This window comes from Oncorhynchus clarkii, chromosome 9 (assembly GCF_045791955.1).
Source record: "Oncorhynchus clarkii lewisi isolate Uvic-CL-2024 chromosome 9, UVic_Ocla_1.0, whole genome shotgun sequence".
Lineage (NCBI taxonomy): Eukaryota > Metazoa > Chordata > Actinopteri > Salmoniformes > Salmonidae > Oncorhynchus > Oncorhynchus clarkii.
In genome coordinates this window covers 3,633,063-3,655,663 of record NC_092155.1, presented here as the reverse complement: position 1 = coordinate 3,655,663, position 22,601 = coordinate 3,633,063, and the positions used below count along the sequence as shown (strand labels likewise).

The window sequence follows — 22,601 nt, the reverse complement described above, 5'->3', positions numbered from 1 at the left end:
TCCCGGCTTCTTCACCTCCAGGTTCGTTTGAGACCAGCCAACCGGACAGCTGATGGAACTGTGGGTTTGCACAACCGAAGAATTTATGCACCAACTGTCAGAAACTGTCTCAGGGAAGCTTATCTCCGTGCTCGTCGTCCTCACCAGGGTCTTGACCTGACTGCAGTTTGGCATCGTAACCGACTTCAGTGGACAAATGTTCACCTTCGATGGCCACTGACATGCTGGAGAAGTGTGCTCTTCACGGATGAATCCCAGTTTCAACTGTAGCAGGAAGACGGCAGACAGCGTGTGCGTCGTCATGGGGGCGAGCGGTTTGCTGATGTCAACGTTGTGAACAGAGTGCCCCATGGTGGTGGTGGGGTTATGGTATGGGGCAGGCAAATGTTACGGACAACAAACACAATTGCATTTTATAATATGACAATTTGAATACACAGAGATACCGTGATGAGATACTGAGGCCCATTATCGTGCCGTTCATCCTCCACCATCACCTCATGTTTCAGCATGATAATGCACAGCCCCATGTCGCAAGGATCTGTACGCAATTCCTGGAAGCTGAAAATGTTCTGATTTTGAAGGTATCCTTGTGTGAACTGTAACTCTATAAAATGTTTGAAATTGTTTCATGTTGCATTTTTATTTGTTACGTTCCCCAGCTAGAAAACCAAAAATGGGTCGCTCAAACAGAAGAGGGAACAAAGAGTCACTGACAACAACCAAAACGAAACGGGTTTTAGGAGAGGTTCTGAAAGACACCCACGGGGGTCAGAAGGTGGATCAGCAACAACAACTGGGACATACAGTGCCTTGCGAAAGTATTCGGACCCTTGAACTTTGCGACCTTTTGCCACATTTCAGGCTTCAAACATAAAGATATAAAACTGTATTTTTTTGTGAAGAATCAACAACAAGTGGGACACAATCATGAAGTGGAACGACATTTATTGGATATTTCAAACTTTTTTAACAAATCAAAAACTTAAAAATTGGGCGTGCAAAATTATTCAGCCCCCAGCCACCTTTTGCTGCGATTACAGCTGTAAGTCGCTTGGGGTATGTCTCCATCAGTTTTGCATATCGAGAGACTGACATTTTTTCCCATTCCTCCTTGCAAAACAGCTCGAGCTCAGTGAGGTTGGATGGAGAGCATTTGTGAACAGCAGTTTTCAGTTCTTTCCACAGATTCTCGATTGGAGAAGGCCAATACAGTCCTATAATACTGTAATATAGGCCAATACAGTACTGTAATACTGTAGTATAGGCCAATACAGTACTGCAATACCATAATATAGGCCAATACAGAACTGTAGTATAGGCCAATACAGTACTATAAATTAACAATTATATTCTAATGTAATTTAATATTCAAATGCAATATACAGTATATGTACTCAGTTTTGATATGGTAGACATAGCATTCATTGTCCGTGTTTCAAGTTAACAAACTATTATTTCAAGTTGATCAAAGTTTCATATATTCAATTTATCAGGACCATTCAGATTCAGTTCTCTAAATTAATTTTCCAAACCAGAGAACAACATCCTGGTATTTGGTCAGCCAGGAAAAGTAGAGGAGAACAGATAGAATCAAACGCTTTCAGAGGTAAACAGAAGCTCCTGGTGAGTTCTGAAGCCAACACGACATGTTTCATTTAGTTTCTTCCTATTCATTTGGTGTTTGTATCGTTTGGGCTACAAACTATTGTGGCCCATGATGAGAACCTAGGGCCAAATGTTCAAGATAGATTTGATGCAAAACGGTGCTTGCTAAAACATATTTTTTTAATTTAATTTGATTAAACTGTGAACCTTTGATCACACAAGGGAATGATGGACATGTCGTGTCCAGGCCATTTTAATGGGTAGTGTTTGGCCTGATGTGAAAACAGTCTAATGTTATTTATCGTACTGCAGCACACTACTTTCAAACATCTTACATGTTTTGGTTTATTAACTAGTTGTTAAATTAACTAAATTAAGAAGATTAACTAGTTGTTAAATTAACTAAATTAAGAAGATGCCATTATGTTGTGAATAGAGACAGACTGCTCTGTGTGTCAGTTAGTGAATAGAGACAGACTGCTCTGTCAGTTAGTGAATAGAGACAGACTGCTCTGTCAGTTAGTGAATAGAGACAGACTGCTCTGTCAGTTAGTGAATAGAGACAGACTGCTCTGTCAGTTAGTGAATAGAGACAGACTGCTCTGTCAGTCAGTTAGTGAATAGAGACAGACTGCTCTGTCAGTTAGTGAATAGAGACAGACTGCTCTGTCAGTCAGTTAGTGAATAGAGACAGACTGCTCTGTCAGTTAGTGAATAGAGACAGACTGCTCTGTCAGTTAGTGAATAGAGACAGACTGCTCTGTCAGTTAGTAAATAGAGACAGACTGCTCTGTGTGTCAGTTAGTGAATAGAGACAGACTGCTCTGTCAGTTAGTGAATAGAGACAGACTGCTCTGTGTGTCAGTTAGTGAATAGAGACAGACTGCTCTGTCAGTCAGTTAGTGAATAGAGACAGACTGCTCTGTCAGTTAGTGAATAGAGACAGACTGCTCTGTCAGTTAGTGAATAGAGACAGACTGCTCTGTCAGTTAGTGAATAGAGACAGACTGCTCTGTCAGTCAGTTAGTGAATAGAGACAGACTGCTCTGTGTGTCAGTTAGTGAATAGAGACAGACTGCTCTGTCAGTTAGTGAATAGAGACAGACTGCTCTGTCAGTTAGTGAATAGATAGACATGCTGGAGACCAGAGTGACACAAGGACATGGCTCTTACATACGCTCTGCTATTGACGCAATGACACGGTGTGTGTGTGTGTGTGTGTGTGTGTGTGTGTGTGTGTGTGTGTGTGTATTGATAGTCTCCATGTTTTTAGGAGAAGGAAGAGAAAGAACTCTTAGCCTGCCAGTAGCACCATGGTTACAGCCTTCGAGTTGTTCCCACCCCTCCTCCACACATTGAGAATGCCACATCTCCTCTCTCTCTCCAATATTAGAACTCCCAGATGGTTCTGCTTCTAGAATGTCACAGCTCCTCTCTCTCTCTCTCTCTCCTATATTAGAACTCCCAGATGGTTCTGCTTCTAGAATTGGAACATTCCCCTTCAGAGAGAATCCAAAAACACGTCACAACTGAATGATGTAATAATAATAATGAGGGAAATCTTTCTATTTTAAGCAACAACAAAAAAATACTTTTGCTATTCTTAAATCGATCCAAGTGGGTTTTCAGTCCTTTTATCTCCTTGACAGTTTGGGGTGTTTTTTTTGACCGACACCTGTCAAAGAGGGTGTCACGTAGAAGTTGCGTAATTGTGCGTCAATAGTTTATCTAACCTCCTCTTGTATGGTCTCCTCCTGACAATATGATTGGCTAGTGTTATTAAAACACTTTGACTGGACAGGGCTGTTATTAGTCAATCTGTCACTCTCTCAGCACTCTGTCGGGGTAGTGGGAAGACACAGGTTGTCAGCTCTTTTGTGTTAGTGTATAGGAACGGCTGCAGCCTAGGCAACATGCAGCGTTGCTATGTGGAGGCTAGTTATTAGTTTGCTGCTGAGTTGGGCTTTTAATGTAACATTTAATAGACTTATCTTATATGCAGATAGTTATTAGTTTGCTGCTGAGTTGGGCTTTTAATGTAACGTTTAATAGACTTATCTTATATGCAGCTAGTTATTAGTTTGCTGCTGAGTTGGGCTTTTAATGTAACGTTTAATGTAGTTATGCAGATTTAGCCAAATAGCTGTGTCTAATAAATAGAGGACGTTCATATCTAGTCAGTGAAACTGTGAATCGATTTACTCTAAACTATCTGAGTTGTGTAAGCAGCACCATGGAGAGCGAATCCGGAAATCCACGACGATCTCAAAACTGAGCTTGCATCACTTTCAAAGAGCGTGTCTGCAGATTCAATAATCGAGACTTCAAACACGGTGTGTCGCGCGCATTTCCAAAGCACCATTAGGTTGCCTTTATGCGATGTCTGTCCCGGGTGGACCAAATCGGTGTCGTATGAAGCAATAACCGTTTACACAACGGTTGTTCTATATTCAGGCGGGTGATTGTTATTAAGTTAACAGTTGCAGGGTAACTATTCAATTGGGTTTTAATTAACCGAGTCCGTGCAGTCAATAAATTGATTGCAAAATCACCGAGCCCGTAAAATCCTCACGCACCATGCGGCTGACATCCGGTGAGGAGAGAGAGGGGGAGACCCACCGATGGGGAGTAGTGTCGCATTATGATGCAACAATAGATCCAGGATTCTTCTCCCTGTACATACTTCTACATATTTCAATAGGAGACAAAACGATACGGAAAGCTGTTTTCTCACGACACGCTGTGTGCAGCAGTCCTCAATGGTGCACGAGTCAGAACGGTGTTTAAAATTAAAAAGACATATGATGTGTATGTTTAGTTCGGCTGGCTGACTGTATAACGCATTTGCTTCCAGTTTGACACATCATTCAGAGTTACATGTCTGGTCCATGCATCTCCTTCTAATGGAATGAAGCATTCTGCAGATAAAACTGAGCGCATCACCCCTCCTCTCTCTCTCTCTGTCTCTCTAACACACACACACACACACACACACACACACACACACACACACACACACACACACACACACACACACACACACACACACACACACACACACACACACACACACACACACACACAGTCTGCGCTTCCCTGTAGCATGTTGCATGTCCAGTGCGCTGCCTATGGTTCTGGTTGAAGACTGAGCTACAACCAAACGCTGTGAGACTGAGCTGCAGCCAAACGCTGTGAGACTGAGCTGCAGCCAAACGCTGTGAGACTGAGCTGCAGCCAAACGCTGTGAGACTGAGCTGCAACCAAACGCTGTGAGACTGAGCTGCAGCCAAACGCTGTGAGACTGAGCTGCAGCCAAATGCTGTGAGACTGAGCTGCAGCCAAACGCTGTGAGACTGAGTTGCAACCAAAGGCTGTGAGACTGAGCTGCAGCCAAACGCTGTGAGACTGAGCTGCAGCCAAACGCTGTGAGACTGAGCTGCAGCCAAAGGCTGTGAGACTGAGCTGCAGCCAAACGCTGTGAGACTGAGTTGCAACCAAACGCTGTGAGACTGAGTTGCAACCAAACGCTGTGAGACTGAGTTGCAACCAAAGGCTGTGAGACTGAGCTGCAGCCAAACGCTGTGAGACTGAGCTGCAGCCAAACGCTGTGAGACTGAGCTGCAGCCAAACGCTGTGAGACTGAGCTGCAACCAAACGCTGTGAGACTGAGCTGCAGCCAAACGCTGTGAGACTGAGCTGCAGCCAAATGCTGTGAGACTGAGCTGCAGCCAAACGCTGTGAGACTGAGAAACGCACCTTGTTGTAGCTCAGCTCAGCAAAACGCTGTGAGACTGAGCTGCAGCCAAACGCTGTGAGACTGAGCTGCAGCCAAACGCTGTGAGACTGAGCTGCAGCCAAACGCTGTGAGACTGAGCTGCAGCCAAACGCTGTGAGACTGAGCTGCAACCAAACGCTGTGAGACTGAGCTGCAGCCAAACCCTGTGAGACTGAGCTGCAGCCAAACGCTGTGAGACTGAGCTACAGCCAAACGCTGTGAGACTGAGCTACAACCAAACGCTGTGAGACTGAGCTGCAACCAAACGCTGTGAGACTGAGCTGCAGCCAAACGCTGTGAGACTGAGCTACAGCCAAACGCTGTGAGACTGAGCTACAACCAAACGCTGTGAGACTGAGCTGCAACCAAACGCTGTGAGACTGAGCTGCAACCAAACGCTGTGAGACTGAGCTACAGCCAAACGCTGTGAGACTGAGCTGCAGCCACACGCGGTGAAGACAGACATTAATGCCAACAGACGTCCATTCCAACCCGAGATCAGGGCTCATTCAACTAAATGCATATTGTCATTACAGCAGTTTACACGGAGGAATATCTTCTGGATTTCTCACATACCCGCAGCAGATCCCCCACCAATCCCATCAGAGGCACGGGGTCCTGTTTCCACTGCGCCACGGTGCGCACACAAACACAAAACACAAACACACACAAGCCCAGTGATGCTCATAATAACATGCAGGTGATTAATTCCTGTTGACCAGATGCTAATTATAACGTGGGACAGATGACTATGATGCTTTTGTTTTCATAAACAAATATCCAGTAGTGTGTAACCTGTGTTCCTATCTGTGTTGCATCTCATGAAGGGGGAAACGGAATGTGTGTTTATTCCTCTAAATGGTCATCATTACTGTTGACCTGCATGCGCAGTAGCACGCGCTTCAAACCGACATGTAGGTTTAACCCGCTATGTGTTGTGTAATCACTCTTGCGCACCCGGTCCTCTGCTCTGGGCTCGGCGGGTGGGCGGGTTTCAGCATAGAACACAGAGCTTCAAGAGAATCCCCTCTTTTATGTCACACACCCGTGTGTCCTTATAAGGCAGGGGGATACCCTGCGTCATATCCTCTGTCCATGTTTGGGCATGATGCTACGCAGCGGGGGAATCCTCACGGACGTAGAACCAATGGCGGGAGGAGGGGTTACCTAGCAGCCAGAAAAGTATAAAATGGAGAGGCGCATAGCAAACCTTATCATTCAGACGCATCTACCGGAATAACGGAATACAGCAACCATTCGGCGAAGGACTTACCTTCCCCACACTTCATCACTCCAAGGGAATCCCCACATTTAATTGAAGACTAATTTGATTATATGTTTGGTAGATTGATCAATCATTTAAATTGATTAATTGATTAATTACCCTTGGACCTAGCTTTTAATAAACAGAAATTTAGCTAACGTTTTCCCTCTCGTTTTATCGAGACCTTTACCGGATCCGTTAACATGCTGTTCACAGAGGAAGACATCTTCATGTCAGAGTTCGAGGACGCGTGCAGCGCCTGGGTGGACAGTGTCAGCTCAGGCAGTGACGGTACAGACTCTGATGTCGGATCTCCAGCACAACAAGGTGGGTTTCTCTCTAGATTCTAATCCCCTGGCTACAAGGATCGATGCATTATCAATAACATTTGAATACATAACTCATAAAGAATGCTAATGTATTCTCTAGTAGCTATTGTGCAATTGTTTTGTAGTCAAAAATACATAGGCTATAATTACACCTTGTTCAATAATATGTTACTTATGTAATGCCATGCAGCTAGAAGTCCCTCTTCGCCCAATGCTTGCTGCCTTTGCTAATGTAGCCTATCAGTTTATATAACGATAATAACCGCAGTTGTGTTGTCTCTCTCTCTCAGGTTGTGTGTTATCCCCGGGGACCGACGGGTCTGATTCGGATTTCTTCTCCGACCTGAATGACTGTTCCTCAGACAGCCTGTCGCCTCCTCTTGCCTACACCGGGAGCTTCTACACGGAGCCGTTACCGGGCACGGTGCCACCCTGCAGCACAGAAGCTCTGCTCAACATGATCACGGAGATAGTTGGGATCTGCACGGTGGAGGACCCGGCGAACAGCGAGACTCCGTCTGCCTCCCTCCCCGTCTCTGCCACACCTTGCTCGGCCATGAGCATTGCCTCTCCCCCTATTTACTCTCCCTCCACGGAGTCTGCCTCCAGCGGATACTGGAGCCAGGCTCTGACCGAGATTCCTTCTCCTTCTTCCGGGGTGGACATTCAGACGCCCACCGCTGCCCCTGTGGTGGTCAAGAACGAGTTCAACAGCAACTGCGACGGCTGCGACAACGACCACTTCTCCCACCCTGGTCAGGATGCCTTCTCCCCGGGCAGCTTGGAGCAACTGTTCCCGCTGTCTGGTCAGTCTCTGGAGGTAGATGTAAAGGAGCTTCTGGACTCTCTGCTGCTGACTGACATTAAGACGGAGTGTATCATCAAACAGGAGCCGTGCTACGTGGGAGACTGGGCTCAGAATTACCCTGTACCTGTTAACGGGAGCTACGTCAACGATAGCTTTCTGGTCAAAACGGAGCCTCAGGAGTTCCAGACTGGGGCCTCAGGGCCGCAGCAGCTGGACGCTTGCAGCGACCTGGCGACCTTCACCGCCTCTCTCTCCTCCTCCTCCCTGGATGCCATCCTCTCCTCCCTGCTGCCCAGCGTGTTCCCGAGGAGCAGGGGCGTGCACGCCACCGCTGGAGCAAGTAAAGCGACGGCCCGCTCCAGCACCGGGGCCGTGAAGGTGAAGCCGTTCCCGTGTCCAATAATCGGCTGTGAGAGGCGTTTCTCGCGCTCCGACGAGCTCAACCGCCACGTGCGCATCCACACGGGCCACAAGCCGTTCCAGTGCGCAATCTGCCTGCGCAGTTTCAGCAGGAGCGACCACCTGACCACGCACACGCGCACGCACACTGGAGAGAAACCTTTCTCTTGCGAGGTGTGCGGGAAGCGGTTCGCTCGCAGCGACGAGAGGAAGAGGCACGGACGAGTGCACGTGAAGCAGCAGCTGAAAGCTCAGATGATGGCAGCCTATCATCTGGCTTTCCCCGGTGGAGTTTGAACTGAACTCTAACTCTCTAAAGCTGGGCTTTGTGGCCCTGAGTTTAAACCTGCTCTTTAGAAGGCTTCTGTTTGGTTCTACTGGCTTCGGTTGGTTCTACTGGCTTCGGTTGGTTCTACTGGCTTCGGTTGGTTCCGTCTGCCTGGGAACGTTGGCTATTGGCCCGGTTCAGTTGGAGGTGCTGACTTCAAAACGGGCCATCGGTTGAAAAATGGTGGAAAAGTTTCAACGGGAAAGAAAATAAAATAATCTCGTCTTGTCGGTTGGACGTGGAACTATTTTAGAACGTCTCTGGTACGTTGTCGTTGACATTATATCTGTCTGTTTGACTATATGTTGTGCTAAACAACGGAAATGAACAGAAACCGTTGAACTACGAGAGGATTAGTTGTTTTCAGCACCTCTGTGAGTGGACAGCTCCTTGTCTGTCAATCCGAAAAGACTGAAACATACAGCACATGTTCTGTCACTCGACAGTTCTGATTGTAAACTGGTTCAGTTGTCAGAGTTTGAGTTTTTTGTGCAACATTGCATGATATAGTTTTACATTGATGTGTTGATGTATATTTTATCATATAAATCTCTAATGTTAGGAGTTGGAATGTAACTTTTCTCTACTTCGAATCACATTTCTAGCCTTGATGTTGACCATATAAGCCTCTATTTTATCATTCAAAATATATATTTGAAATCTTCATAACCAAAACATTATTTATATTCTATTCTCTCAATTGTATTTTTCTACCTGTGTATATATATATATATATATTTATATTTGAAACATCCTCTTTCCTGTGATAAACATTCTCTATATTCTTTCGGAACTTCCATAAGAACGTTGAACAGTCACAGATGTATTATGACATCATTTCTCTAACCGATAGATTGTTCCCGGGTTAGGTGGCTCGTTGCCGCGCTCACACCGGTGGTTAACGGTAATTCATAACAGGGGTCTTGGAGTTTGATTGTACTTTCTACATTCATACAAGACTCACCGGGGAAAAAAAACAACAATATTCAACATTGTAGTTGATGAACCAAGTAGCACACATTGCTGTGCGTTTACGTACAATTAGTTCAACTGCTAAACTCTTGTCTTGTTTGAGGCATGAAACGCAGATCTGTTTCGGTTTTAAATGGAAGACCTTGTGTTATTTTGTTGCATGATGGTTATGAATAAAAAAAACAGTGAAATGACACGTGAGAAGTTTCTATCGATTATCTACTTTATTCAGTACACAGACACCACACACACACCCTGCGTGTGTCTTGCACGCCTACAGCGCCCCCTACTGTCTGAAGAGTACTACAGATCCAGCGATGCAACTTATTATGTGAAATTATTTTGAGTCAATAAAAAGGCAAATAACAAATAAGGTCCATCAAAAAGACACAGCAGATAGACTATAGGACTAACCTACACAGCAGATAGACTATCGGACTAACCTACACAGCAGATAGACTATAGGACTATAGGACTAACCTACACAGCAGATAGACTATCGGACTAACCTACACAGCAGATAGACTATAGGACTATAGGACTAACCCACACAGCAGATAGACTATAGGACTATAGGACTAACCTACACAGCAGATAGACTATCGGACTAACCTACACAGCAGATAGACTATAGGACTAACCCACACAGCAGATAGACTATAGGACTATAGGACTAACCTACACAGCAGATAGACTATCGGACTAACCTACACAGCAGATAGACTATAGGACTATAGGACTAACCCACACAGCAGATAGACTATAGGACTATAGGACTAACCTACACAGCAGATAGACTATAGGACTATAGGACTAACCTACACAGCAGATAGACTATAGGACTATCGGACTAACCTACACAGCAGATAGACTATCGGACTAACCTACACAGCAGATAGATAGACTATAGGACTAACCCACACAGCAGATAGACTATAGGACTAACCTACACAGCAGATAGACTATAGGACTAACCTACACAGCAGATAGACTATAGGACTAACCTACACAGCAGATAGATAGACTATAGGACTAACCTACACAGCAGATAGACTATAGGACTAACTTACACAGCAGATAGACCATAGGACTAACCTACACAGCAGATAGACTATAGGACCAACCTACACAGCAGATAGATAGACTATAGGACTAACCTACACAGCAGATAGATAGACTATCGGACTAACCTACACAGCAGATAGACTATAGGACTAACCTACACAGCAGATAGACCATAGGACTAACCTACACAGCAGATAGACTATAGGACCAACCTACACAGCAGATAGACTATCGGACTACAGGACTAACCTACACAGCAGATAGACTATAGGACTATAGGACTAACCTACACAGCAGATAGATAGACTATCGGACTAACCTACACAGCAGATAGACTATAGGACTATAGGACTAACCACACAGCAGATAGACTATAGGACTAACCTACACAGCAGATAGACTATAGGACTAACCTACACAGCAGATAGACTATCGGACTAACCTACACAGCAGATAGACTATAGGACTATAGGACTAACCCACACAGCAGATAGACTATAGGACTATAGGACTAACCTACACAGCAGATAGACTATAGGACTATAGGACTAACCTACACAGCAGATAGACTATAGGACTATCGGACTAACCTACACAGCAGATAGACTATAGGACTATAGGACTAACCTACACAGCAGATAGACTATCGGACTAACCTACACAGCAGATAGATAGACTATAGGACTAACCTACACAGCAGATAGACTATAGGACTAACCTACACAGCAGATAGACTATAGGACTAACCTACACAGCAGATAGACTATAGGACTAACCTACACAGCAGATAGATAGACTATAGGACTAACCTACACAGCAGATAGACTATAGGACTAACCTACACAGCAGATAGACTATAGGACTAACCTACACAGCAGATAGACTATAGGACTAACCTACACAGCAGATAGATAGACTATAGGACTAACCTACACAGCAGATAGACTATAGGACTAACCTACACAGCAGATAGACCATAGGACTAACCTACACAGCAGATAGACTATAGGACCAACCTACACAGCAGATAGATAGACTATAGGACTAACCTACACAGCAGATAGATAGACTATCGGACTAACCTACACAGCAGATAGACTATAGGACTAACCTACACAGCAGATAGACCATAGGACTAACCTACACAGCAGATAGACTATAGGACCAACCTACACAGCAGATAGATAGACTATAGGACTAACCTACACAGCAGATAGACTAAGCTACACAGCAGATAGACTATAGGACTAACTTACACAGCAGATAGACTATAGGACTATCGGACTGACCTACACAGCAGATAGACTACAGGACTAACCTACACAGCAGATAGACTACAGGACTAACCTACACAGCAGATAGACTATAGGACCAACCTACACAGCAGATAGATAGACTATAGGACTAACCTACACAGCAGATAGACTAAGCTACACAGCAGATAGACTATAGGACTAACTTACACAGCAGATAGACTATAGGACTATCGGACTGACCTACACAGCAGATAAACTATAGGACTGACCTACACAGCAGATCGACTATAGGACTATCGGACTGACCTACACAGCAGATAAACTATAGGACTGACCTACACAGCAGATCGACTATAGGACTATCGGACTGACCTACACAGCAGATAGATTATAGGACTAACTCACACAGCAGATAGACTATAGGGCCAACCTACACAGCCGATAGACTATAGAACTAACCTACACAGCAGATAGACTACATGACTAAACTACACAGTAGATAGACTATAGGACTATATGACTAACCCACACAGCAGATAGACTATAGGACTATAGGACTAACCTACACAGCAGATAGACTATAGGACTATAGGACCAACCCACACAGCAGATAGACTATAGGACTAACCTACACTGCAGATAGACTATAGGACTATAGGACTAACCCACACAGCAGATAGACTATAGGACTATAGGACTAACCCACACAGCAGATAGACTATAGGACTATAGGACTAACCCACACAGCAGATATACTATAGGACTATAGGACTAACCCACACAGCAGATAGACTATAGGACTATAGGACTAACCCACACAGCAGATATACTATAGGACCAACCTACACAGCATAATGTTATTGTATGACCACAACAGATAGAGAAGGGGAGACAGACAGACAGACAGACATATAGATATATAGATATACTGTATATACAGATAGATATCCAGTAGCAAACCTGAGCTCACTCCTCGTGCTTATTATAAGCAGTGCATTACTGGTCAGGCACAGTGTTATGCGGTTAAGCGCACGGTGTCGCCAGTATGTGCCCATAGCCCGGTGCGCTATAGGGCAGCCCCCCGAAAGTGTCATGCGAGTGTGGGCATCGAGCCAGGGCGTATGGTGCCTGCTCAGCGTGTCTGGTCGCTGGTACGCAGTTTTGGTCCAGGGTATCCTGCGCCGGCTCTGCGTGCTGTGTCTCCGGGGTGCTGAGAGGGTTTCCTTTGTTTTGTCATTATTTAGTATGGTCAGGGCGTGAGTTGGGGTGGGCAGTCTGTTTTTATATGATTTTGGGGATTTGTATGTTTCGGCCTAGTATGGTTCTCAATCAGAGGCAGGTGTCATTAGTTGTCTCTGATTGAGAATCATACTTAGGTAGCCTGGGTTTCACTGTTTGTTGAAGGGTGTTTGTTTCCGTGTCTGTGTTTTTCACCACACGGTACTGTTTTGGGTTTCGTTCATTCCACGTGTATTGTTTTTTGTATTCAGTTGTTCATGTGTACTATTTCTTATTAAAAGAACCATGGACACTTCCCACGCTGCATATCGGTCCTCCGATCCTTCTCGCCTCTCCTCTTTGGAAGAAGAGGAGGAAATCCCTTACATAGATAGATAGATAGATACAGTGGGGAGAACAAATATTTGATACACTGCCGATTTTGCAGGTTTTCCTACTTACAAAGCATGTAGAGGTCTGTAATTTTTATCATAGGTACACTTCCACTGCGAGAGACGGAATCTGTAACAAAAATCCAGAAAATCACATTGTGTCACGTTCTGACCTTAGTTCTTTTATTATGTATTTCTTTTAGTATGGTCAGGGCGTGAGTTGGGTGGGTTGTCTATGTTCTTTTTTCTATAATTTGGAATTTTCTGTGTTCGGCCTGGCATGGTTCTCAATCAGAGGCAGTTGTCAATCGTTGTCCCTGATTGAGAATCATACTTAGGTAGCCTGGTTGTCCCTGATTGAGAATCATACTTAGGTAGCCTGGTTGTCCCCGACACCGAGCTAATGGAGACCAGGCTGAGCCAGGACACAGAGCTACTGGAGACCAGGCTGATCCAGGACACCGAGCTAATGGAGACCAGGCTGAGCCAGTACCCTAACTTCACTAGGGTAGAGGGCAGCATTGGGAATTTGGGATGAAAATTGCCCAAATTAAACTGCTACTCAGCCATAAAAGCTAGAATATGCATACATTTGGATAGAAAACACTGAAGTTTCTAAAACTGTTTAAATGATGTCGGTGAGTATAACATAACTCATATGGCAGGCAAAAACCTGAGAAAAAAATCCAACCAGGAAGTGGGAAATCTGAGGTTTGTAGTTTTTCAACTCATTGCCTATCGAATTTACAGTGTCTATGGGGTCATATTGCACTTCCTAAGGCTTCCACTAGATGTCAACAGTCTTTAGAACCTTGTTTGAGGCTTCTACTGTGAAGTGGGGCCGAATGAGAGTGGTTTGCGTAAGGTCTCTCCCAGAGTGCCATTAACTGACCACGCTCGTTCACGTGAGAGGTAGCTTGCGTTCCATTGCAATTCTAAAGACAAAGGAATTCTCCGGTTGGAACATTATTGAAGATTTATGTTAAAAACATCCTAAAGATTGATTCTATACATCGTTTGACATGTTTCTACGGACTGTAATGGAACTTAATGACTTTTCGTCTGCACCTAGTGATCGCGCCTCATGAATTTCTATTTCTGGGCTAAACGTGCAAACAAAAAGGAGGTATTTGGACATAAATGATGGACTTTATCGAACAAATCAAACATTTATTGTGGGAACTGTGATTCCTGGGAGTGCATTCTGATGAAGATCATCAAAGGTAAGTGAATATTTATAATGCTACTTCTGACTTATGTTGACAAGATCCTGCAACCATGGAGATGTAAATACCTGTCTATTTATGGAAAAAGTACACTGATTAACTAATGGTATTTTTTTGGGGGGAGGGGGTCTTGGATGGTTGAGGTGCAGCTGTTGGGGAACTGTGGGGTGATCTTTGAGGGTTGAGGGGCAGCTGTTGGGGAACTGTGGGGGGATCTTGAAGGGTTGAGGGGCAGCTGTTGGGGAACTGTGGGGGGATCTTGGAGGGTTGAGGGAAAGCTGTTGAGGAACTGTGGGGGGATCTTGGAGGGTTGAGGGGCAGCTGTTGTGGAACTGTGGGGGGTATCTTGGATGGCTGGTGGTCTGACGGTTGGGAGCTTGGGCCGGTGGCTGAGAGGTTGTTGGTTCAGCTTGGGCTGGTGGCCGATAGGTCGTTGGTTCAGCTTGGGCTGGTGACTGATAGGTTGTTGGTTCAGCTTGGGCTGGTGGCTGATAGGTCGTTGGTTCAGCTTGGGCTGGTGGCTGATAGGTCATTGGTTCAGCTTGGGCTGGTGACTGATAGGTCGTTGGTCCAGCTTGGGCTGGTGACTGATAGGTCGTTGGTCCAGCTTGGGCTGGTGACTGATAGGTCGTTGGTTCAGCTTGGGCTGGTGGCTGATAGGTCATTGGTTCAGCTTGGGCTGGTGACTGATAGGTCGTTGGTCCAGCTTGGGCTGGTGACTGATAGGTTGTTGGTTCAGCTTGGGCTGGTGGCTGATAGGTCGTTGGTTCAGCTTGGGCTGGTGGCTGATAGGTCATTGGTTCAGCTTGGGCTGGTGACTGATAGGTCGTTGGTCCAGCTTGGGCTGGTGACTGATAGGTTGTTGGTTCAGCTTGGGCTGGTGGCTGATAGATCGTTGGTTCAGCTTGGGCTGGTGACTGATAGGTTGTTGGTTCCGCTTTGGCTGGTGGCTGATAGGTCGTTGGTTCAGCTTGGGCTGGTGGCTGATAGGTCGTTGGTTCAGCTTGGGCTGGTGGCTGATAGGTCGTTGGTTTGGGTCTCCGTTTTGACTTGTTGGGAGATCTGTTGATGTCCTTGGGCAGGGCGTTGACCCTAGTTGCTTCTGTGTCTCTGGATGGGAGTCTGCTAGATTACTAATGTAATGTAAATGTTGAGAGGCAGGTAGATTGTATATTTTTACATTTGATAATAAAAATACATTTGAAAATATATAATAATGTCAGGTGAGATAGCAACACCCCCTGTGGTTTACTGTGGTATTACAGCTACAGAGGACAGGAACAAGGTAGTGTAGTGAACAACATTGTATTGGTTCCTCTCTGGTTCTCTGTGGTATTACAGCTACAGAGGACAGGAACAAGGTAGTGTAGTGAACAACATTGTATTGGTGCCTCTCTGGTTCTCTGTGGTATTACAGCTACAGAGGACAGGAACAAGGTAGTGTAGTGAACAACATTGTATTGGTGCCTCTCTGGTTCTCTGTGGTATTACAGCTACAGAGGACAGGAACAAGCTAGTGTAGTGAACAACATTGTATTGTACCACACTGGTTCTCCATGGTATTACAGCTACAGATCAGGCTACTAACTAGTAAGATGTCAACTAGGCAAAGCTGCATAAACTGAACAGAAGAGGGAGCCATTTAGCAGAGTTGTGTCTAATGAAGAAAAGCACCATGGTCCAACCCTTAGCCTCTACTCCCTAGACCCTACTCCCTAGACCCTACTCCATAGACCCTACTCCCTAGCCCCTACTCCCTGGACCCTACTCCCTAGACCCTACTCCCTAGACCCTACTCCCTAGACCCTACTCCCTGGACCCTACACCCTGGACCCTACTCCCTAGACCCTACTCCCTAGACCCTACTCCCTAGACCCTACTCCCTTGCCCCTACTCCCTAGCCCCTACTCCCTAGACCCTACTCCCTAGACCCTACTCCCTAGACCCTACTCCCTAGACCCTACTCCCTAGACCCTACTCCCTGGACCCTACTCCCTGGACCCTACTCCCTAGACCCTACTCCCTAGACCCTACTCCCTAGACCCTACTCCCTAGACCCTACTCCCTAGACCCTACTCCCTGGACCCTACACCCTGGACCCTACTCCCTAGACCCTACTCCCTAGACCCTACTCCCTAGACCCTACTCCCTAGACCCTACTCCTTAGACCCTACTCCCTAGACCCTACTCCCTGGACCCTACTCCCTAGACCCTACTCCCTGGACCCTACTCCCTAGACCCTACTCCCTAGACCCTACTCCCTAGACCCTACTCCCTGGACCCTACTCCCTTGCCCCTACTCCCTAGCCCCTACTCCCTGGACCCTACTCCCTGGACCCTACTCCCTGGACCCTACTCCCTAGACCCTACTCCCTGGACCCTACTCCCTGGACCCTACTCCCGAGATCCTACTCTCAAGCCTTTAGCTCCTCCTCCCTATAGTAGTGACTGACAGTAGGGGTTAGGGGTCAGTCCTCTCAGATCTACAGTAGTGTCTGACAGTAGGGGTTAGAGGTCAGTCCTCTCAGAATAACACAGTTGAGCACATGGGAATGGTTGGCATTAACGGATATGATTCTAGTCCAGGGGTGGGAGAAGTGGCAATGAAGAAATATACAGTGGTAGAGGAAGTATAGACAAGATAATCTACTCTCTCTTCCTCTGTTTCACCACGTCGTCAGCAAGGCTGTGTGTGTGTGGTCAGAACAGGAAAGAGGCATACTGTCTATAAGTCTAAAACTGGAGTTCAGTCTCACTCAGCATCAAAACATGAGAGAACTGACACCACTCTGCTGGCAGCTCTGTAAGTACTATCTCTCTCTCTTTGTCTCTCTCTCTCTCCCTCTCTCTGTCTCTGTCTCTGTCTCTGTCTCTGTCTCTCCTCTCCTCTCTCTCCCTCTCTCTGTCTCTGTCTCTGTCTCTGTCTCTCTCTCTCTCTCTCTCTGTGTTGCGGCAGGTGAGACGGAGCACTTGTGTCTTATACTCTGTGATTATCTGGTTTACTATCTGTGTGGTTTATTATCTGTGTGGCTTAATATCTGTGTGGTTTAATATCTGTGTGGTTTAATTAAATATCCGAAATATTAGGAACACATTCAGACACACATTAAAATACATACACACACAATAATTAAAAATAGTCACAATCTTCAGTAAAAAGGTTTCCTAACAACTGTCTGAAATACCCTATAGGCACAAACTTCTCCAAATGTAAACTGTATTGTAGATCATTTCACAGCAAGGCACAAGGAAGCCAATCGCGTCTCCACCTAACTCTCTAGACACTAAAGGAGTCTCCACCTAACTCTCTGGACATTAAAGGAGTCTCCACCTAACTCTCTGGACATTAAAGGAGTCTCCACCTAACTCTCTAGACACTAAAGGAGTCTCCACCTAACTCTCTAGACACTAAAGGAGTCTCCACCTAACTCTCTAGACACTAAAGGACACCAAATAGCGTGCCCAATGTCAACTGCCTGCTACTCATCCCCAGAATATAAGATATGCATATTATTAGTAGATTTGGATAGAAAACACTCTGAAGTTTCTAACAATGTTTGATTAATGTCTGTGAGTATAACAGAACTTATGTAGCAGGCAAAACCCCGAGGACAAACCATTCAGATTCTTTTTTTTGAGGTCACTGTCTATTCAATGGAATTTCATTGGGAACCAGATTTCTAAGGGACTTGTTTGCAGTTCCTACCGCTTCCACTGGATGTCACCAGTCTTTAGACATTGGTTGAGGTTTATCCTTTGCGCAATGAAGAAGTACGGCCATCTTGGATGAGAGTGAGGAACAGAAAAGTAGCGTCAGTTTGTTTTCTTCTTGTATTGAACACAGATCATCCCGTGTTCAATTTGATCGATTATTAACGTTTAAAAATACCTAAAGTTGTATTACAAAAGTAGTTTGAAATTTTTTGGCAAAGTTTAACCAGTTGGATTTAGGGGGCGCTATTTTAATTTTTGTTTGAAAAATGTTCCCGTTTTAAACAAGATATTTTGTCACGAAAACGATGCTCGACTATGCATATAATTGACAGCTTTGTAAAGAAAACACTCTTACGTTTCCAAAACTGCAAAGATATTGTCTGTGAGTACCACAGAACTGATGTTACAGGCGAAACCCAGATAAAAATCCAATCAGGAAGTGCCGCATTTTTTGAAACCGCCTCATTTCAATGACTCCTTATATGGCTGTGGAGGAGCTAGGAGTCAGCTTACGTTTTCCACGTTTTCCCCAAGGTGTCTGCAGCATTGTGACGTATTTGTAGGCATATCATTGGAAGATTGACCATAAGAGACTACATCTACCAGGTGGTCGCTTGGTGTCCTCTGTCGAAATTATTACGTAATAATGGTATCAGACCCCAGTTATACTAGCTGTCTCCATGGTATCAGACCCTAGTTAGACTAGCTGTCTCCATGGCGTCAGACCCCAGTTAGACTAGCAGTCTCCATGGTATCAGACCCCAGTTAGACTAGCTGTCTCTATGGTATCAGACTAGCTGTCTCCATGGTATCAGACCCCAGTTAGACTAGCTGTCTCCATGGTGTCAGACCCCAGTTAGACTAGCTGTCTCCATGGTATCAGACCCCAGTTAGACTAGCTGTCTCCATGGTATCAGACCCCAGTTAGACTAACTGTCTCCATGGCGTTAGACTAGCTGTCTCCATGGTATCAGACCCCAGTTATACTAGCTGTCTCCACGGTATCAGACCCCAGTTAGACTAGCTGTCTCCATGGTATCAGACCCCAGTTAGACTAGCTGTCTCCATGGTATCAGACCCCAGTTAGACTAGCTGTCTCCATGGTATCAGACCCCAGTTAGACTAGCTGTCTCCATGGTATCAGACCCCAGTTAGACTAGCTGTCTCCATGGTATCAGACCCCAGTTAGACTAGCTGTCTCCATGGTATCAGACCCCAGTTAGACTAGCTGTCTCCATGGTATCAGACCCCAGTTAGACTAGCTGTCTCCATGGTATCAGACCCCAGTTAGACTAGCTGTCTCCATGGTATCAGACCCCAGTTAGACTAGCTGTCTCCATGGTATCAGACCCCAGTTAGACTAGCTGTCTCCATGGTATCAGACCCCAGTTAGACTAGCTGTCTCCATGGTATCAGACCCCAGTTAGACTAGCTGTCTCCATGGTATCAGACCCCAGTTAGACTAGCTGTCTCCATGGTATCAGACCCCAGTTAGACTAGCTGTCTCCATGGTATCAGACCCCAGTTAGACTAGCTGTCTCCATGGTATCAGACCCCAGTTAGACTAGCTGTCTCCATGGTATCAGACCCCAGTTAGACTAGCTGTCTCCATGGTATCAGACCCCAGTTAGACTAGCTGTCTCCATGGTATCAGACCCCAGTTAGACTAGCTGTCTCCATGGTATCAGACCCCAGTTAGACTAGCTGTCTCCATGGTATCAGACCCCAGTTAGACTAGCTGTCTCCATGGTATCAGACCCCAGTTAGACTAGCTGTCTCCATGGTATCAGACCCCAGTTAGACTAGCTGTCTCCATGGTATCAGACCCCAGTTAGACTAGCTGTCTCCATGGTATCAGACCCCAGTTAGACTAGCTGTCTCCATGGTGTCAGACCCCAGTTAGACTAGCCGTCTCCATGGTATCAGACCCCATACTTCCATTCTTTTAGATGGTTTACCTTCAGATGAAGGTTTAATATATATATATATATCTCCATACTACCATTCATTTATATGGGTTAATGTCTATATATACCTCCATACTACCATTCATTTATATGGGTTAATATCTATATATACCTCCATACTACCATTCATTTATATAGGTTAATATCTATATATATCTCCATACTACCATTCATTTGTATGGGTTAATATCTATATATATCTCCATACTACCATTCATTTATATGGGTTAATATCTATATATATCTCCATACTACCATTCATTTATATGGGTTACCTTCAGATGAAGGTTTAATATCTATATATATCTCCATACTACCATTCATTTATATGGGTTAATATCTATATATATCTCCATACTACCATTCATTTGTATGGGTTAATATCTATATATATCTCCATACTACCATTCATTTGTATGGGTTAATATCTATATATATCTCCATACTACCATTCATTTATATGGGTTAATATCTATATATATCTCCATACTACCATTCATTTGTATGGGTTAATATCTATATATACCTCCATACTACCATTCATTTGTATGGGTTACCTTCAGATTAAGGTTTAATATCTATATATACCTCCATACTACCATTCATTTGTATGGGTTAATATCTATATATATCTCCATACTACCATTCATTTATATGGGTTAATATCTATATATATCTCCATACTACCATTCATTTATATGGGTTAATATCTATATATATCTCCATACTACCATTCATTTATATGGGTTAATATCTATATATACCTCCATACTACCATTAATTTGTATGGGTTACCTTCAGATTAAGGTTTAATATCTATATATACCTCCATACTACCATTCATTTGTATGGGTTACCTTCAGCCGAGTCCTGTGACACCTTTGGGGGTCGTAGAGCAAACAACACACCAATAGATGCTGAAGGCCAATAAAGGGGATGTGTTGGATTAAAAGCAAAAAAACAGATACCTCTTAAACTGAATGATTTTGTTGGGTAATGTTTGTATTATGTTAATTAGATTGACTCAAAAATGTGTCACTATTAAGGACATTAATATCTGTGGTAAAGCTCAGTGTTTCCATCATGTACCATAGTGATAGTTATCTCTGTGTGTTTCAGTGTTTACATCATGTACCATAGTGATAGTTCTCTCTGTGTGTTTCAGTGTTAACATCATGTACCATAGTGATAGTTCTCTCTGTGTGTTTCAGTGTTCACATCATGTACCATAGTGATAGTACTCTTTGTGTGTTTCAGTGTTTACATCATGTACCAGAGTGATAGTTCTCTCTATGTGTTTCAGTGTTTACATCATGTACCATGATGATAGTTCTCTCTGTGTGTTTCAGTGTTTACATAATGTACCATAGTGATAGTTCTCTCTGTGTGTTTCAGTGTTTCCATAATATACCATAGTGATAGTTCTCTCTCTGTGTTCCAGTGTTTACATCATGTAACATAGTGATAGTTATCTCTGTGTGTTTCAGTGTTTCCATTATGTACCATGGTGATAGTTCTCTCTGTGTGTTTCAGTGTTTACATCATGTACCATAGTGATAGTTCTCTATGTGTGTTTCAGTGTTTACATCGTGTACCACAGTGATAGTTCTCTCTTTGTGTTTCAGTGTTTCCATTATGTACCATGGTGATAGTTCTTTCTCTGTGTTTCAGTGGTTACATCATGTACCATAGTGATAGTTCTCTCTGTGTGTTTCAGTGTTTACATCATGTACCATAGTGATAGTTCTCTCTTTGTGTTTCAGTGTTTACATCATGTACCATATTGATAGTTCTCTCTGTGTGTTTCAGTGTTTACATCATGTACCATAGTGATAGTTCTCTCTGTGTGTTTCAGTGTTTACATCATGTACCATAGTGATATTTCTCTCTGTGTGTTTCAGTGTTAACATCATGTACCATAGTGATAGTTCTCTCTGTATGTTTCAGTGTTTACATCATGTACCATAGTGATAGTTCTCTCTGTGTGTTTCAGTGTTTACATCATGTACCATAGTGATAGTTCTCTCTGTGTGTTTCAGTGTTTACATCATATGCCATAGTGATAGTTCTCTCTCTGTATTTCATTGTTTACATCATGTGCCATAGTGATAGTTATCTCTGTTTGTTTCAGTGTTTCCATTATGTACCATGGTGATAGTTCTCTCTGTGTGTTTCAGTGTTTCCATTATGTACCATGGTGATAGTTCTCTCTCTGTGTTTCAGTGTTTACATCATGTACCGTAGTGATAGTTCTCTCTGTGTGTTTCAGTGTTTCCATCA

General features: G+C 44.4%; 1 protein-coding gene across 1 annotated transcript; it reads left to right on the top strand.

The window, feature by feature from the left end:
- The first annotated feature begins 6,850 nt into the window (after positions 1-6,850).
- LOC139417053 (early growth response protein 4-like) lies at positions 6,851-8,756 on the top strand. Its single transcript, XM_071166296.1, has 2 exons — positions 6,851-6,974; positions 7,267-8,756. Exons 1-2 carry the CDS (start codon positions 6,851-6,853, stop codon positions 8,478-8,480), a joined length of 1,338 nt encoding a protein of 445 aa, XP_071022397.1. The 3' UTR covers positions 8,481-8,756.
- The last annotated feature ends 13,845 nt before the right edge of the window (positions 8,757-22,601 follow it).

Bases quoted from the DNA above. Each gene is read 5' to 3' on its own strand.
- LOC139417053 (XM_071166296.1), top strand. From the start codon at position 6,851: ATGCTGTTCACAGAGGAAGACATCTTCATGTCAGAGTTCGAGGACGCG. The intron at 6,975-7,266 runs GTGGGTTTCTCT...TCTCTCTCTCAG, and splicing joins CGGATCTCCAGCACAACAAG to GTTGTGTGTTATCCCCGGGG.